Source organism: Myotis myotis, unplaced genomic scaffold (genome assembly GCF_014108235.1).
Source record: "Myotis myotis isolate mMyoMyo1 unplaced genomic scaffold, mMyoMyo1.p scaffold_m19_p_22, whole genome shotgun sequence".
NCBI classification, from domain to species: domain Eukaryota; kingdom Metazoa; phylum Chordata; class Mammalia; order Chiroptera; family Vespertilionidae; genus Myotis; species Myotis myotis.
The window spans coordinates 3,585,271-3,604,267 of record NW_023416327.1 but is presented as its reverse complement, the minus strand read 5'-3'; the positions used below and the strand labels follow the sequence as shown (position 1 = coordinate 3,604,267).

General features: G+C 42.0%; 1 protein-coding gene across 1 annotated transcript in view; it reads right to left on the bottom strand.

The window, feature by feature from the left end:
* Positions 1-11,050: 11,050 nt before the first annotated feature.
* Positions 11,051-18,997, bottom strand: part of LOC118679019 (small ubiquitin-related modifier 2-like) — a 42,216-nt gene continuing 34,269 nt past the window's right edge. Inside the window, exons 2-3 of the mRNA XM_036355249.1 lie at positions 11,185-11,364; positions 11,051-11,127 (exon numbers count right to left, since the gene is read on the bottom strand). Coding sequence (XP_036211142.1) covers positions 11,051-11,127; positions 11,185-11,364 — 257 coding nt within the window. The remainder of the gene's footprint in view (positions 11,128-11,184; positions 11,365-18,997) is intronic.

Genomic DNA, 18,997 nt, shown 5'->3' with positions numbered 1-18,997 from the left:
TCTTGGAATAGAAAGCAAAACTTACATATAATAATAAAAGTATAATATGCTAATTAGACCAGAAAACCAAAGGACCTTCCAGATGTCATTCCAGAAGTCCTTCCAGATGAAGCTGCAGTGACAGGGGCCGAGGCAGAGGCAGTTAGGCAGGCAAGCAAATGGTTAGGGGCGATCAGGCAGGCAGGCAGGGGGTTAGGGGTGATCAGGCAGGCAGATGAGTGGTTAGGGGTGATGAGGCAGTCAGGCAGGCTAGCGGTTAGGAGCCAGTGGTCCCAGATTTGTGAGAGGGTGCAGGCTGGGCTGAGGGGACCCCCTGCCCCTCATGCACGAATTTCATCCACCGGGCCTCTAGTTTATAATAATAAAAGCATAATATGCTAATTAGACCAGACGTCCTTCCGGACATCCTTCCAGATGACCTTCCAGATGAAGCAGGGACTGCTAAGGAAGTCCAGGTTCTGGGTGCCTGCTAGCAGCTGGAGGAAAGCCCAGGTTCCAAAGGGAAGCCCAGGTTCCAGGTGCCAGAAGGAAGTCAGTGCCAGCAGCCTGGGGGAAGGAAGGCCTACTCTTGCATGAATTTCGTGTATCGGGCCTCTAGTTTAATATCAAATAGAACTAGAGGCCTGGTGCACAAAATTTGTGCATGGGGAGGAGGTCCCCTCAGCACAGCTTGCACCCTCTCCAATCCAGGACCCCTTGGGGGATGTCCGGCTGCCGGTTTAGGCTCCTGGGGATTGGGCCTAAGCCAGCACCCGGACATCCCTCTCACAATCCTGGACCTCTGGCTCCTAATCGCTCACCTGCTTGCCTGCCTGGTCACCCCTAACTGCCTCCTTCTGCCGGCCTGATCACCTCTCACTGCCTCTGCATGCAGACCTGATCACCCCTAACTGCCCCCTCCCCCGCCTGCCTGGTTGCCCCTAACTGGCCCCCGCTGCTGGCCAGGCCCCCCCCCCCAACTGCCCCATCCCTGCCAGCCTGGTTGCTCCTAACTGCCTCCCCCACCAGCCTAGTCACCCCTCACTGCCCCCCTTACCAGCCAAAGTGCCCCCAACTGCCTCCCTTGCTGTCCTGGTCACCTCTTACTGCCTCCCCTGCCGGCCTGGTCACCCCCAGCTGTCCCCCCTGCTGGCCTGGTCACCCCCAACTGCCTCCCTACTGCCAGCCTGGTCACCCCTCATGGCCCCCCTCCCGCCGGCCTGGTCACCCCATGCAGCCTGCTGTTCAGTCATTTGGTCATCCCTCACTAACCCCCCTGCTGGCCTGGTCATAGGCAGCCATCTTGTGAGGGCGTGAGGGTTAATTTGCATATCACCTCTTTATTATATAGGATGCTTCAAAGAAATTTCAAGCAAATAGAGGCTAATTTGGGGTATTCACCAGGCCTCATAAATGTTCTACTATTCAGGGCACTTTGGTGGAAAACATTGAAAATTAACATTTACTGAGTGCCACAGACAATTCCAAGCATTAAAAAAAATAACATGTAACACCTAAATATCATCAAATACACAACACTACTCAAATTTCCCCAGTTGTATCATTAATGTCTTTTTTGGGGTTTTTTTTTCTCATTAATGTCTTTTTAATTTGATTTCTTTGAGTCAGGATACAAATAAGACTCATACATTACATTATTTTAAATATATGTGTATGTATGTATGTTCGTGTGTGTATATAATGTACATAGAAGTTTAGTTCTAGAACCTAATCTTGTCTTCTTTACTACTTTTTAATTTTTATTCCTCTCCCTTCACCCCTCTCCCCTCTGGCATCCATCAGCTTGTTCTCTATATCTCAGGGTCTGTTTCTGTTTTGTGTTGTTTATTTCTCTGTTTGTTTTGTTTTTAGATTCCAAATAGGTGAAATAATATGGTGTTTGTCTTTGTCTGACTAATTTCCCTTAGCTTAATACCTTCTAGGTCCATCCATGCTGTCACAAAGGGTAAGATTTCCTTCTTTTTCATTGCTGAATAACAAATTACTGTATATTTATATATACCACATCTTTATCATCCATTTATTGATGGGCACGTGGGCTGCTTCTACATCTTGGCTATTGGAAATAATGCTGCAATGAACATGGAGGTGCATATATCTTTCTGAATTCGTGCTTTTGTTTTCCTCGGATAAATACCCACAAATGAATTTGCTGGGTGGTATGGCAGCTCTACTGTTAATTTTCTGAGGAAGCTCCATACTGTTTCTATAGTAGCTTCACCAGTTTACAGTCCCGCCAGCAGTGCACATCCTCACCAACACTTGTTATTGTTGATTTGTTGATGATAGCCATTCCGACAGGTGTGAGGTGATATCTCATTTTTTTAATTTGCATTTCCCCAATAATTAGTGATGTTCAGCCTCTTTCTATATGTCTGTTGGCCAACTGTATGTCCTTTGTCAAGGAATATTTGTTCAGGTTCTCTGACTTTTTTTTTTTATTGGATTATTTATATTTTTGGTGTTAAGTTGTATGAGTTCCTTATATAGTGTAGATATTAACCCCTTATAAGATCTATCATTTGCAAATATCTCCTATTCATTAGGTTTTCTTTTTGTTTTGTTGATGGTTTCCTTCACTGTGCAAAAAAATATTTAGTTTGTTGTAATCCCATTTTTTTATTTTTCCTTTTATTTCCCTGGCCTGATGAGACCTATCCAAAAAGATATTACTAAGAGCAATGTCAAAGAGTTTACTGCCTATGGTTTCTTTTAAAAGTTTTATGGTTTCAGTTCTTACATTTAAGTCTTTAATACACTTGAGTTTTATTTTTGTATATGGTGTAAGAAAGTGCCCCAATGTACTTTTTTTTATGTATCTGCCCAGTTTTCCCAAGGCTACTTATTGAAGAGACTGTCTTTACCAATTGTATATCCTTGCCTCCTTTGTCATAGACTAATTGATCATATAAGTAAGGATTTAATTCTGGCTCTCTATTATCTTCCATTCTATGCATCTGCTCCTGTATATCTGTTTTTATGCCAGAACCATACTGCTTTGATTATTGTAGCTTTATAGTGTACTTTGATTAGTTTGATACCTCCCACTGTATTCTTTCTCAAGATTGCTTTGGCTATTTGGAATATTTTGTAGTTCTCTATAAACTTTAGGATTAGTTGCTCTAATTATGAGAAGAATGCTATTTGTATTTTGTTAGGGATTGCACTGAATCTGTAATTGCTTTAGGTAATAAGGACAATTTGACAATATTAATCCTTCCAATCCATGAGCAAGGTATAGCTTTTTATTTATTTTGTATTTTCTTCAATGTTTTATAGTTTTCAGAGTAAAGGTCTTTTATCTCTTTGGTTAAAATTATTCCTATGTATTTTATGCTTTTTTGGTGCAATTATAAATGAGATTGTTTTCTTATCATTTGTTATTGGTGTATAGAAATGCAACATATTTCTGTATATTGCTTCTGTGTCTTGAAACTTTACTGAATTCATTTATTAGTTCTAATAGTTTTCTGGTGTAGTCCTTAGGGTTTTCTATAAATAATATTATGTCATCTGCAAATAATGAGAGTTCTACTTTTTCCTTTCCAATTTGTATGCCTTTTCTTTCTTTTGTTGTCTGGTTGCTATGGCTAGGTCTTCCAATATTGTGTTGAATAGAAGTGGTGATCGTGAGCATCCTTGGCTTGTTCCTAATTTTGGAGGAAAAGCTTTCAGCTTTTAAGCATTAAGTATGCTATTAGCTGTGGGTTTGTTATATATAGCCTCTATTATGTTGAGATATGCTCCTTCTATATCTATTTGGTTGAGAGTTTTTACCATAAAAGGATGTTGAACTTGGTCGAATGTTTTTTCTGCATCTATTGAGATGATTATATTGTTTCTATTCTTTATTTATTTACTTATTTAATCATTTTTTAATTTTTCAATTACAATTGACATACAATATTCTATTAGTTTCAGGCATACGCTCTCATGATTAGACATTATAAAACTTACTAAGTGATCATCCCAAGAAATCTCATACCCATCTGACACCATACATAGTAATTAGAATATTAGAGGCCTGGTGCACAGATTCGTGCACCAGTAGGGTCCCCTGGCCTGGCCTGTGAGGATCGGGCCAAAACCAGCTCTCCGACATCCCCCGAGGGATCCCAGATTGTGAGAGGACAGTTCTCGGGTGATGCACCCTGGAAGCAGGCTCCCTCCTCTCTGGTTCCAGGTGCCAAGTGACCACAGTTTGGCAGTTCCTGCATTGAGTGTCTGCTCTCTAGTGGTCAGTGCACATCATAGCTACTGGCCGGTCACTTAGGCTTTTATATATGTAGATTATTAATTATAAATCCTATGCTGTACTTTACATCCCCATGACTGTTCTATAACAACCAATTTTTACTTTTTAATCACTTACCCTTTCACCCATCTCCCCAACACCCTCCTATCTAGCAACTGTCAAAATGTTCTCTGTACCTATAAATCTATTTATGTTTTGCTTATTAATTTATTTTGTTTTTTAGATTTAATTGTTGATAGATATGTGTTTCTTGCCATTTTATTTTTCATTTTTTGATCTTTTTTCCTTCTTCTTAAAGAAGACCCTTTGACATTTCATGTAATACTTATTTGATGATGATGAACTAACTCCTTTAACTTTTTCTTATGTGAGAAGCTCTTTGTATGTCCTTCAATTCTAAATGATAGCTTTGTTGGATTGAGTAATTTTGGTTGTAGGTCCTTGCTTTTCATCACTTTGAATATTTCTTGCCACTCTCTTCCAGCCTGCAAAGTTTCTGTTGAGAAATCACCTGACACTCTTATGAGAGCTCCCTTGTAGGTAACTAACTGCTTTTCTCTTGCTTCTTTTTAAGAGTCTCTCTTTGTCTTTAACCTTTTGCATTTTAACACATTGTATGCGGGAAACATATTTATACGTTTTACTTATACATTTTACATTGACTGGCAGTAGAGCGCGGGACACGTATTAATACGTTTTTTATAGACTAGCAGTAGAATGCGGGTAACGTATAAATACGTAAACTAAAGTTATCGTAATTTTACTGATTGTTGCCATTTGCGCAAAAAATTAGCAAAAATGGCCCGCGCCACCTGTTAGCACTCGATAAAAACTACCCGCAAACAATGTGTTAATTATGATGTGTCTTGGAGTGGGCCTCTTTGAGTTCATTTTGTTTGGGACTCTGTGCTTCCTGGACTTGTATGTCTATTTCCTTCACCAGTTTAGGGAAATTTCCTGACATTATTTTTTTCAAAAAGGTTTTCAATTTCTTTCCCCATCTCTTCTCCTTCCAGTACCCACATGATGCAAATGTTGATATGCCTGAAGTTGCCCCAGTGGCTCCTTATACTGTCTTCATTTTTTTAATTCTTTTTTCTTTTTGCTGTTCTGATTGGGTGTTTTTTGCTTTTTTTATATTCCAAATTGCTGATTTAATTCTTGGCTTCATCTGCTCTACTGTTGGATTCCTCTAAATTATTCTTCATTTCAATACGTGTATCCTTTATTTCTGACTGATTCTTTTTTATGGTTTCTACTAGAGGCCTGATGCATGAAATTTGTGCAAGGGGCTCGGCCCCTGCTGCTGCAACAGCCACCTTGGCCCCTGCCGCCACGGCTTTGTCTGGAAGGTTGTTCAGAAGGACATCCTGTCTAATTAGCACATTACACTTTCATTATTATAGATATCATTTTTCATGCTGTTGAAATTCTCGCTAAGTTCCTTAAAGTTACCACTAAGTTCCTTGTGCATCCTTATGACCATTGTTTTGAACTCTGTATCTGGTAGTTTGCTTGGCTCCATTTAATTTAGCTCTTTTTCTGAAGATTTCTTCTCTTCTTTCTTTTGGGACCTGTTTCTTTGCCTCTGCATCGTGGTTGCTTCCGTGTGTTTGTTTCTATCTATTAGGTAGAGCTGCTATATCTTCTAGGCTTGGTAGAGTGACCTTGCATAGGGCCCAGTAGTGCAGCCTCCTTTGTCACCTGAGCTCAGTGCTCCAGGTGTGCCCCTGTGTGGGCTGTGTGCACTGTCTTGTTATAGTTGAGTCTTGATTGCTGTTGGTGTCACTGGGAGGAATTGAACCCCAGGCCAACTGGCTGTGGGAACTGGCCACAACTATAGCAGAAGAGTTGCTGTGTAGGAGTAGACCCCATGAAGCAGGTCTTGCTTCATTTTGGCTTTGGTGCTCACCAAGTCCACGCCTTGAGTGTGCCACTCATGGAGGTGGTAGGGTTGTAATCCAGCCTGGGCTGAAGCTATCCACCAATGCACTGCCTCTGGGGCCTCCAAGGAGGTGCAAGGTCAGCCACCACGTGTGCCCTGCCTCAGGCCACCCAACACGAGCTACAGAATGATCTTCAGATGGCTGCTATTTGTGTTGGGCTTGGAGTGCCCAGGAGAGGTCAAGCTATGAACCAAGGTGGACTGCTGCTGATGTTGAGTCTGGGGTCACTTAGCAAGAAGTACAGTGTACATAGAGGCCAGATGCTGCTTGTTTGAGAAATTTTAGAAAAGTCCATAGCATGATGCAAAAGAGGTCATTTGTATGGAAAAGCCACCGGAAACAGTTTGGGTGGGGAAGTTGGGTAGGGAATCACCAGGGTTGGGTAAACATTGTGAGTCAGATTAATGGAGATTTAGATATGGCATCCAACTGCTGGCTCTGTTGAGGGGTTCTCAGAAAAGGAACAATGGCCTCTGCTAGCATTTTTGTCTGGCAGAAAGCTGCCCACCAGCTCTCAACCTGATGCCAGACAATTCAATTCCTATCTGTATGCCCCTGGGTCCTTTCAAGCTGCTGCTCCAGTGCTGGAGCTCAGAGGAAGAAAGTCTGAGTAAATCTTTGTGTGGGCTCTTGAAAGGGAACTGCCTGTGACTCTAGCAGCCCTCCATCTCAGCCACAATGCCCGTCTGTTTTTACAGACAGAAGTTATGGGGACTTCTCTTCCTGTCTCTGGAACCCTGGGCTTGGGGGCCTCACATGGGCTGGGACCCCTCACTTCTCAGGAGAGATCTTTGCAGCCGATCCCTCCTGATTGTTATCTACAACTTGTGAGTGTGGAACCAGCCTGTTCCATGTATCCGCCCCTCCTACCAGTCTCAATGTGGCTTCTTTAAATCCCTAGTTGTAGGACTTCCATTCAGCTAAATTCCAGGTAGTTCTGAATGATGCTTGTTCTGTAGTTGAGGTGTATTTTGTTGTGTTGTGGGAGGATGTGAGTACCACATTTATTTACTGCCATCTTGACCAGAAGTTTCAATCCTTTATTTTGTTAACATGATGTATGTCATGTTGATTGATTTATAGACATTGAACCATACTTGCATCCCTGTGATGATAAATCCCACTTGATCATGGTGTAAAATGCTTTTAATGTTTGTTGAATCAGTTTGCTAACATTTTTTCAATAATTTTTGTATATGTTCATCAAGGATATTGACTTGTAATTTTTTTGTAATGTTTTTGCCTGTATCAAGGTAATGCTGGCTTCATAGAATGAGTTTGGAAGCACTCCTTTCTCTTCACTTTTTTGAAATAATTTAAGAAGAATCGGCATTCTTTCTTCTTTAAATTTTTGGTAGAACAGAGCTGTGAAGTTGTCTGGCCCTAGACTTTTATTTGTTGGGAGTCTTTTTAAAACATTATTACTGTTTCAATTTCATTGCTCGTAAATGGTCTGTTTAGATTTTGTATTTCTCCATGGTTCATTCTTGGAAGGTTACATACTTCCAGAACGTATCCATTTCTTCTAGGTTAACAAATTGGTTGCCATATAATTGTTTGTAGTATTTTTTAGTATTCTTTGTATTTCTGTGGTATCATTTGTAACTTCTCTTTTATTTATGATTTTATTTATTTGGACTCTTTTTTCTTGATGAGTTTGGCTAAAGATTTGTTGATTCTGTTTGTCTTTTCAAAGAATCTTAATTGTATTGATCTTTTATGTTGTTTTTAAAATTTCTATATTTTGATTTCCACTTTGATCCTATTTTCTCCCTTACATTTACTTTGGGTTTTGTTTGTTCTTCTTTTTATAATTCCTTCAGGTGAAAAGTAGATTGTTTACTTGGGATTTTTCCTGTTTCTTGAGGTAGGCCTGTATAACTATGAACTTCCTTTTTAGAACTGCTTTTGCTACATACCATAAATTTTGAAAAGTAGTGTTTTCATTTGTTTCAAGGTAGATTTTTTATTTCCTATTTGATTTCCTCTTTGATCCATGGGTTGTTTAGTATCATGTTGTTTTTTTTCTACACATATTTGTAGATTTTTTCCAGTTTTCTTCCTGTAGTTGATTTCTAGTTTCACGCATTATGGTCAGAAAACATGCTGGATATGATTTCAGTCTTCTTGATTGAAATTTAATTTATTGAGGCTTGTGATTTATGCTATAGAATGTTTCATGTGCAGTTGAAAAAAGTATATTCTGCAGTTTTTAAGATGAAATGTGCTATGGATATGCTAAGTTGATCTGATTTAATGTAATATTTAAAGTCATTATTTTTTATTAATTTTATGTCTGGATGATTTATCATTGATGTGAGTAGGGTATTAAGATCCCTTACTATTATTGTATTACTATGGATTTCTCTCTTTATGTCCATTAATAACTGTTTCATATATTAGGTGCTCCTATGTTGGGTACATGGATATGATAGTTATGATAGTTATATCCTCTTCTTGAACTGACCATTTTATAATTATGTAGTCTTTCTTTGCCTTTTTACACATTTCTTTGTTTAAAAGTCTATTTTGTCTGATACGAGTATTACTATCAGAGCTTTCCTTTCATTTCTGTTGCATAAAATATTTTTGCCATTCCTTCACTTTCAGTTTGTATGTGTCTTTTGATTTGAAGTGAGTCTTGTATGCAGCATACTAATAAATTATTTTAATGCATTCAACTACATTATATCTTTTTATTGGATAATTTAATCATTTACTTTTAAAATAATTATTGATAAGTATGTACTTTTTGCTATTTTTTTTTTTAATTCTGGGGAGTTGTTTTTATAGTTCTCTTTTTCTTTCTTCTTTTCTTGATCTCTTCCCTTGCTTGTGGTCTGCTGGTTTTCTTTAGTGCTTTGTTTTCTTCCATTCTCTTTATTCTTTTTTAAAAAATGTATTTTATTGATTTCAGAGAGGAATAGAGAGGGGAGAGGCAGAGAGACATGTAACATCAATGATGAAAGAGAATTGTTGATCAGCTGACTCCTGGATACCCCACAGTGGGGATTGAGCCCACAATCTAGGCATGTGGCCTGACCCGGAATTGAACCATGACCTCCTGGTTCACAGGTCGATGCTCAACCACTGAGCCACACCAGCTGGGCTCTCTTTATTCTTTGTGCAGCTTTTGTAGGTTTTTGCTGTGTGCTAACCATGAGGTTTATGTATATAATTCTATATTTATTTTATGTTGTTAGGTTTTTAAGTTTGAATATATCCTATAAGGATGACATTTTTACTCCACCCTCCATTCTTTATGTTATTGATGCAATATTTTAGATCTTTTTGTGTTTTATATCTCCTACTTATTATAGTTTCAGTTGAGTTTGATACATTTTTAACCTTCATAATAGCTTTTTAAATGTGTGATTTACTATATTTGTTCAATATTTGGCTTTACATGTGAGATTGTTTTTCCTTCCTCATAATTTCTTGTTTCTGGTTGTGGCCAAGCATTTTTATGTGATTCTCTGTAGGTTCTATAATTAGATGCATTTTGAAAATGAGGAATCTGAGGTACAAAAAAGTTAAATAATTTGTTCAGAGTTTGCATAGCTAGTAAGCAGCAAAGCTAAGACTTAAAATCCAAGCAGTTTCTCTCTTCCCTAACTTTTTTTTAAATTATGTTTTTATTGATTTTATAGAGAGGAAGGGAGAGGGAGAGAGAGAAAAATCAATGATAAGAGAGAATCATTGATCAATTACCTCCAGCACGCCCCCTACTGGGGATTGAGCCCGCAACATGGCATGTGCCCTGACTGGGAATTGAACTGTGAACTCCTGGTTCATAGGCTGATGCTCAACTACTGAGCCACACCAAGCTGGGCTTCCCTGACTTCTCATGCTTTCACTACCTCTCCCACTCTTTACCGCAAACATGCCAAACTCACGGCTGGTGGGCTGTATGCCTCATCCTCTGGCCGCGAGTTTGGCATGCTTGCCTTATAGAGAAAGTACCTACATCCCAAAGTATGAACTGTCCATATTAGATATGACAGGTAGATCTGATGAAAGGCAGGGGAGCTTTGCTTAGAGGGTCTCCAAAATTAACTTAAAGGCAAGCATGATAGATGTAAAATTTCCTTCGCTGGACTTTGAGGGAAGCCAAGAACAGAACAGAATCTCTTGAAACTGTTACATTTTCTACAAGTAAACAAATGTTCCACTGCCATACTTCCTGGTTCCTGATGAAGCGAGTTCCAGATGAGCCTGCTCTCCTTCCTGGGCCACGGAGCCAAGAAGTCTTTTTTTTTTTTTTTAATAAGAAGTTTATTTAAACAACAAGACATTTGACTTGAAGGGAAAACTATCTAGGATTCATAATTTTAGAGTAATTTATCCCTACTTTAATTCAAATTGCCCTACATGTAACAGCTGTGTACAAAAAAGTTATAAAATTGTCCTTGGTTTTTCAATGATAAATGAAAAACATTAAAATTCTCCAATCAAACAAGGTATGCAAGAATTTTTATATTGTTCTTTTTTTGTTAAACAGTGAGAGCAAAATAACTTGCTGGAATATAAAGATCGGAGCTGGGTAAGCACGCCACTAATGGAGAAAGGGGGTGTTTTCACAGAACCAGTATTTTTTCCCCACCCCATCTCCATTTGATGTAGATCAAAACACACCATTGGCCATTTAGTTTTAAAAAATGCAAATGCTTGTGCACATACATCGGTTACTTTATGTACCATAAAGGAATGGGGAAGGGGAAAACGAAAGAATAGAGAAAACTATACTGTAGTCGTCAGATGTGTTGAAACCAACTTGCAGTTTTCTAATTGAGAATGTCTGCTTGGTCTGGAGGAACAGAGTTCTGGAGTAAAGTAGCAGGCTCCCTTTTTAGTAGACACCTCCCGTCTGCTGCTGGAACACATCAGTTGTATCCTCATCCTCCATTTCCAACTGTGAAGGTGTGTCTGTTTCATTGATTGGCTGCTCCTCAAATTGGAACCTGATCTGCCTCATTCACAAACCCTGTCGTTCACAATAGGCTTTCATTAGTTTACTAAGGGGTGTGCGCCTCTGAATCTTAAACTGCACTGCAGAACCATCCTGCCCCACCACCTTCAAATTAATATGATTGTTGTTCTCAGTCTTGAGTTCTTTGGGATTTTCATCGTCCAGGATGAGCGCCGGAGTCTCCTCAGCTGCCGCTTCACAAAAGAGGTACCAGATCCAACAAAAAGATATAACTCTGGTAAACATATATGCACCCAATACAGGAGCACCCAAATACATAAAACAACTTCTGAAAGATATCAAGGGAGAGATTGATAGCAATACAATCATAGTAGGGGGCTTTAATACCCCACTGACACCACTGGATAAATCCTCTAAACAAAAAATCAACAAGGAAACAGCAATCCTAAATGACTCACTAGATCAGATGGACTTAATTGACATCCTATCTAATAAAAGAGAAACATGGTAATTGGCGTACAACTGCTACCCTTCCCATTGGCTAATCAGGGCAATATACAAATTAACTGCCAGCCAAGATGGCGGCCGGCAGCCAGGCAGCTTGAAACTAACATGAGGCTTGCTTCCTTCAGTGACGGAGGACTCCAACGTTCCCCGCCTGCCGCTGCAGGCCTCTGAGCTGCAACTCTAAGCAACTATGTAACAAATATAGAAGCTAAAAAAACCCCCAGAAACCTGCTTTAGTCCACAGGGCTTCAGCCAGCAGGATCGCAACATTGTAAGCAAAGGCCAGAAACCTACTTTCAGCAGCGGAGGACTAAAAGCTGGAGCCAAGCCTCAAAGCTAAAGCTGGCCCAGAATAAAAAAAAGAAGGAAGAACAAAGGGAGCAGTTGGGAGCTTCAGTCACCCCCAGCCTGAAAACAGCCCTCAGCCCCTCACCCAGACTGGCCAGACACCCCACTGGGGACCCCCCACCCTGAAGGGTGTGTGACCAGCTGCAAACAGCCATCATCCCCTCACCCAGGCTGGCCAGGCACCCCAGTGGGGACCCCCACCCTGATCCAGGACACCCTTCAGGGCAAACCAGCCGGCACCCACCCATGCACCAGGCCTCCACCCTATATAGTAAAAGGGTAATATGCCTCCCAGCACCGGGAACAGCGGAGCCGTGAGGCCTCCCAGCACCGGGATCAGTGTGACAGAGGGCAGCACCCAAACCCCCTGATCACCCTGCAGCTCTGTGTGTGACAGGGGGCGGGGCCACAACCTCCCTATCCACCCTGCTCTGTTCCTGACAGGGGAAGGCACCCCAACCCCCTGATCAGCCCTGCTCTGTGCCTGATGGGGGGAGCTCCCCAACCCCCTGATTGCCCTGTGGCTCTGTGTGTGACAGGGTGCGGCGCCCCAACCCCCTGATCAGCCCTGCTCTGTGTGTGACAGGGTGCGGCGCCCCAGCCCCCCCACCCCACAGGCCCTGCTCTGTGTGTGATGGGGTAGATCCTAACCTCCCCATCGGCCCTGCCCTGAGTGTGAGAGTGGCGGCGCCCCAACCCCCTGATCAGCCCTGCTTTGTGGGTGATAGAGGGGAGCGCCCCAACCCCCTGATGGGCCCTGCTCTGTGCGTGACAGGGGGCAGTGCCCCAACCCCCTGATTGGTCCTGCTCTGTGTGTGACAGGAGTTGTGCCGCAACCTCCCCATCGACCCTGCCTTGAGTGTGACAGGGGGCGGTGCCCCAACCCCCCAATCGGCCCTACCCTGAGCATGACTGAGGGTGGCATCACAACCTCCCGATCGCCCTGCTCTGTGCATGACAGGGGGTGGCGCCCCAACTCCCCAATTGGCCCTGCTCTGAGCCCGACCAGGGGCTGCACCCAGGAATTGGGCCTGCCCTCTGTCACCTGGGAGCAGGCGTAAGCCAGCAGGTCGTTATCTCCCGAGGGGTCCCAGACTGCGAGAGGGCACAGGCCGGGCTGAGGGACCCCCCTCCGCCCCGAGTGCACAAATTTTTGTGCACCAGGCCTCTAGTCTTATCTAACAAAAGAGAAACATGGTAATTGGCGTACAACCGCTACCCTTCCCATTGGCTAATCAGGGCAATATGCAAATTAACTGCCAGCCAAGATGGCGGCTGGCAGCCAGGCAGCTTGAAACTAACATGAGGCTTGCTTCCTTCAGTGATGGAGGACTCCAACGTTCCCCGCCTGCCTTGCCGGCCTCTGACCTTGCAGTTTAAGAAACATTGTAACAAATATAGAAGCTAAACAAAACCCCAGAAACCTGCTTTCAGCGAGCCGGGATCTCAGAGCTGGAGTTGATACAGAGTTTCGATTATAGAACCGAAACAAACCAGATACCTGCTTTCAGCAGCAGAGGCCTCAGAGCTAGAGCCAAGCCTCAGAGCTAAAGCTGGCCCAGAATAAAAAAAAAGAAAAAAGAAGAAAAGTAGCAGTTGGGAGCTTCAGCCCTCAACCCCTCACCCAGACTGGCCAGGCACCCCACTGGGGACCCCCCACCCTGAAGGGTGTGTGACCAGCTGCAAACAGCCATCATCCCCTCACCCAGGCTGGCCAGGCACCCCACTGGGGACCCCCACCCTGATCCAGGACACCCTTCAGGGCAAACCAGCCAGCCCCACCCATGCACCAGCCCTCTATCCTATATAGTAAAAGGGTAATATACCTCCCAGCACCGGGATCAGCGTGACAGGGGGCAACGCCCAAACCCCCTGGTTGCCCTGCGGCTCTGTGTGTGACAGGGGGCGGGGCCACAACCTCCCTATCCACCCTGCTCTGTTCGTGACAGGGGACGGTGCCCCAACCTCCTGATCAGCCCTGCTCTGTGCCTGATACGAGGGAGCGCCCCAACCCCCTGTTCGCCCTGTGGTTCTGTGTGACAGGGTGCGGCGCCCCAACCCCCTGATCGGCCCTGCTCTGTGTGTGACAGGGTGCGGTGCCCCAATCCCCCCACCCCCACGGGCCCTGCTCTGTGTGTGACAGGGTAGAGCCTAACCTCCCCATCGGCCCTGCCCTGAGTGTGAGAGTGGCGGCACCCCAACCCCCTGATTGGCCCTGCTCTGTGGGTGATAGAGGGCAGCACCCCAACCCCCTGATCTGCCCTGCTCTGTTTGTGACAGAGGGCGGTGCCCCAACTCCCCTATCGGCCCTACTCTGTGAGTGGCAGGGGGGAGCTCCCCAACCCCCTGGTGGGCCCTGCTCTGTGAGTGACAGAGGGCAGCGCCCCAACCCCCTGATTGGCCCTGCTGTGTGCGTGACAGGGGGTGGCGCCGCAACCTCCCCATCGACCCTGCCTTGAGTGTGACAGGGGTTGGTGCCCCAACTCCCCAATCAGCCCTACCCTGAGCGTGACTGAGGGTGGCATCACAACCTCCCGATCGCCCTGCTCTGTGCATGACAGGGGGTGGCGCCCCAACTCCCCAATTGGCCCTGCTCTGAGCCCGACCAGGGGCTGCACCCAGGGATTGGGCTTGCCCTCTGTCACTCGGGAGCAGGCCTAAGCCAGCAGGTCGTTATCTCCCGAGGGGTCCCAGACTGTGAGAGGGCACTGGCCAGGCTGAGGGACGCCTCCCCCATCCCCCCCAGTGCACAAATTTTTGTGCACCGGGCCTCTAGTTTTCAGAATATTTCACCCCAAAGCCATAGAATATACATTCTTCTCCAGTGCACATGGGACATTTTCAAAGATAGACCACATATTATCACATAGGCAAAGTCTCTTCAAATTCAAGAGGATAGAAATCATAACAAGCATCTTCTCAGATGACAGTGGCATCAAACTAGAAATCAACTACAATAAAAACAATGGGGGAAAAAATCAAATACTTGGAGGCTAAATAGCATGCTATTAAACAATGATTGGGTTACCAAAGAGATCAAAGAAGAAATAAAAAGCACCTTGGAAACAAATTACAATGAAAACACAACAATCCAAAATCTATGGGACACAGTGAAAGCAGACCTGAGAGGGAAGTTCATAGACCTACAAGCGTACCTCAAAAAAACAAGAAAAAATGGTAATAAATTACCTAACCCTGCAACTTAAAGAATTAGAAAGAGAGCAACAAGAAAAGCCCACAGTATCCAGAAGGAAGGAGATAATAAAGATCAGAGCAGAAATAAATGACATAGAGAACAAAAAAACAATACAAAAGATCAATGAAACCAAGAACTGGTTCTTCTAAGGATAAACAAGATTGATGAACCTCTAGCCAGGCTCACCAAGAGGCAAAGAGAGAGGACTCAAATAAACAAAATCAGAAATGAAAGAGGTGAAGTAACAATTGATCCCACTAATATACAAAGGATTGTAAAAAAATACTATGAACAACTCTATTCCAACAAAGTGGACAACTTCAACAAAATGGACACATTCCTAGAAAAATACAAGCTTCCAAAACTCAATCAGGAAGAATCAAAAAACCTGAGTAGGCCGATAACTACTGATGAAATTGAAACAGTAATCAAAATGCTTCCAGCAAACAAAAACCCTGGACCAGAAGGCTTCACAGGGGAGTTTTGCTGAACATTCAAAGAAGAACTAAAACCAATCCTTCTCAGACTATTCCAAAAAATGCAAGAGGAAAGCACAATTCCAAGCTTTTTCTATGAAGCCAGCATTACCCTAATCCCAAAACCAGATAAAGACACCACAAAGAAAGAGAATTACAGCCCTAACCGGTTTGGCTCAGTGGATAGAGCTTCTGCCTGCAGACTCAGGGATCCCGGGTTCAATTCCGGTCAAGGGCATGTGCCTCGGTTGCGAGCACATCCCCAGTGGGAGGCGGGCGGGGGGTGCAGGAGGCAGTTGATCAATGTTTCTCTCTCATCGATGTTTCTAACTCTCTATCCCTCTCCCTTCCTCTCTGTAAAAAAAAAAAAAAAAAAAAAAAAAAAAAAAAAAAAAAAAAAAAAAAAAATCAATAAAAATAGAAAGAGAATTACAGGCCAATATCCCTGATGAACATAGATACTAAAATCCTCAACAAAATTCTAGCAAACTGGATCCAGCATTACATTAGAAAGATCATACACCATGAGAAGTGGGATTTATTTCTGGGATGCAAGGCTAGAACAATATCCGCAAATCAATAAACGTGTTACACCATATAAACAAATTGAGAGACAAAAATCACATAATTGTATCGATTGATGCAGAAAAGGCATTTGACAAAGTCCAACACCCCTTTCTGATAAAAACACTCAGCAAAGTGGGAATAGAAGGATCCTATTTCAACATAATAAAAGCCTTATGTGAAAAAACAACAACATACTCAATGGGCAAAAACTAAAACCATTTCCCTGAAGAACAGGAACAAAATAGGGATGCCCGCTTTCACCACTCCTGTTCAACATAGTACTGGAAGTGCTAGCCAATGCAATCAGACAAGAAGAAGAAATAAAAGGTATTCAAATTGGAAAAGAAGAAGTAAAATTGTGAGTATTCGCAGATGACATGATACTGTACATACAAAACCCTAAAGATTCCATCAAAAATTATTAGGATTAATAAATGAATTCAGCAACATAGCAGGATACAAAATTAATGCCAAGAAATTGATGGCATTTTTATACACCAACAGTGAACTTACAGAAAGAGAGATTAAAAAAACAATCCCATTTATCATTGCACAAAAAAATTAAGATACCTAAGAATAAACTTAACTAAGGAGGTAAAAGACATCTACTCAGAAAACTACAGGATGTTGAAAAAAGAGATAGAGGAAGACATAAACAGATGGAAGAACATACCATGTTCATGGATTGGTAGAATCAACATCATTAAAATGTCCATACTACCCAAAGAAATCTATAAATTCAACACACTCCCCTTTAAAATACCAATGGTATATTTCACAGATCTAGAATGAACTCTCCAAAAATTCATCTGGAATAAAAAACGATCCCGAATAGCTGCAGCAATCCTGAGAAAGAAGAACAAAGTAGGAGGGATCTCAATACCAGGTATCAAGCTGTATTACCAAGCCACTGTACTGGCACAAGAACAGTCATATAGATCAATGGAATAGAATAGAGAACCCAGAAATTGACCTGAACCACTATGCTCAATTAATATTTGACAAAGAAGGCAATAACATGCAATGGAGTCAAGACAGACTCTTCAATAAATGGTGTTTGGGAAATTGGACAGATAAATGCACAAAATGAAACTAGGCCACCTACTTACACTACACACAAAATAAACTCAAAATGGATAAAGGACTTAAATGTAAGATGGGAAACCATAAAAATACTAGAGGAATCCAAAGGCAACAAAATTTTAGACATATGCTGAAGCAGTTTCTTCACGGATACAGCTCCTAGGGCACTGGAAACTAAAGAGAAAATAAACAAATGGTACTATATCAAAATAAAAAAGCTTTTGTACAGCAAAAGAAACCATCAACAAAACAACAAGAAAGCCCACTGCATGGAAGAATATATTTGCCAATGTTATCACCAATAAAGGTTTAATCTTCAACATTTATAGGGAACTCGTACAACTTAACAAAAGGAAGATAAACAATCCAATCAAAAAATGGGCAAAGGACCTAAATAGACACTTTTTGAAAGAGGATAGTCAGAAAGCCAAGAAACATATGAAAACATGCTCAAAGTCATTAATCATCCAAGAGATGTGAATTAAAACAACAATGAGGTACTATCTCACACCTGTCAGAATGGCTATCATCAACAAATCAAGAAATGACAAGTGCTGGAGAGGATGTGGAGAAAAAGGAACCCTCCTGCACTGCTGGTGGGAATGCAGACTGGTGGAGTTTCCTCAAAGACAGTATGGAGTTTCCTCAAAAAGTTAAAAATGGAACTTCCATTTGACCCAGTGATCCCACTTCTAGGAATATATCCCAAGAAACCAGAAACACCAATCAGAAAGGATATATGCACCCCTATGTTCATAGCAGCACAATTTACCATAGCTAAGATTTGGAAACAGCCTAAATGCTCATCAACAGATTAATGGATTAGAAAACTGGTACATCTACACAATGGAATACTTACCCATTTGCCACAGCATGGATTGAACTGAAGAGCATTATGCTAAGTGAAATAAGCCAGTCAATGAAAGAAAAATACCACATGATCTCACTCATTTATGGATAATAAAGACCATTATAAACTAATGAACAAAAATAGATACAGAGGCAGAGCAGCATTGAACAGACTGTCAAACTACAGCGGGAAGGCTGGGGAGGAATGGGGGGAGGGAGGTAAGAGATCAACCAAAGGACTTGTATGCATGCATATAAGCATAACCAATGGACACAAGATACTGGGGGGTAGGAGAGGCCGGTAGAAGGTCAAGGGGGAAAAAAGGAGACATATGTACTACTCTTTGTAATACTTTAAGCAATAAAACAAAATAAAAAAATAAAGACTAATTAAGAAGCCATTTAAATAATTCAAGCAAGGGATAGTGATATTCTGAACATGTCAAAAGTATGGAACATGGAAAGAATCATTCTTTTCATTCCAGGTGTATTAAGAGGTAAAATCTTCATATATTGCTTCAATATTGACAATGGAAGGAAGTGGGGAAGCCAGATATGAAAGATAATTCCATTTAAAAAATATAGGGTTCCACTGTATGGGAAAACATATTCTCCAGTGATGCATCTGATAAGGAGTTAATTTCCAGAAAATATAAAGAACTCATATAACTCAACACCAGGAAGACAAAAAATCCAATTTTAAAATGGGCAAAAGACCTGAATAGACACTTCTCCAAAGAGGACATACAGATCTCCAATAGACATATGAAAAAATGGTCAACATCGCTAATCATCAGAGAGATGCAAATAAAATCTATATTGAGGTATCACCTCACATCT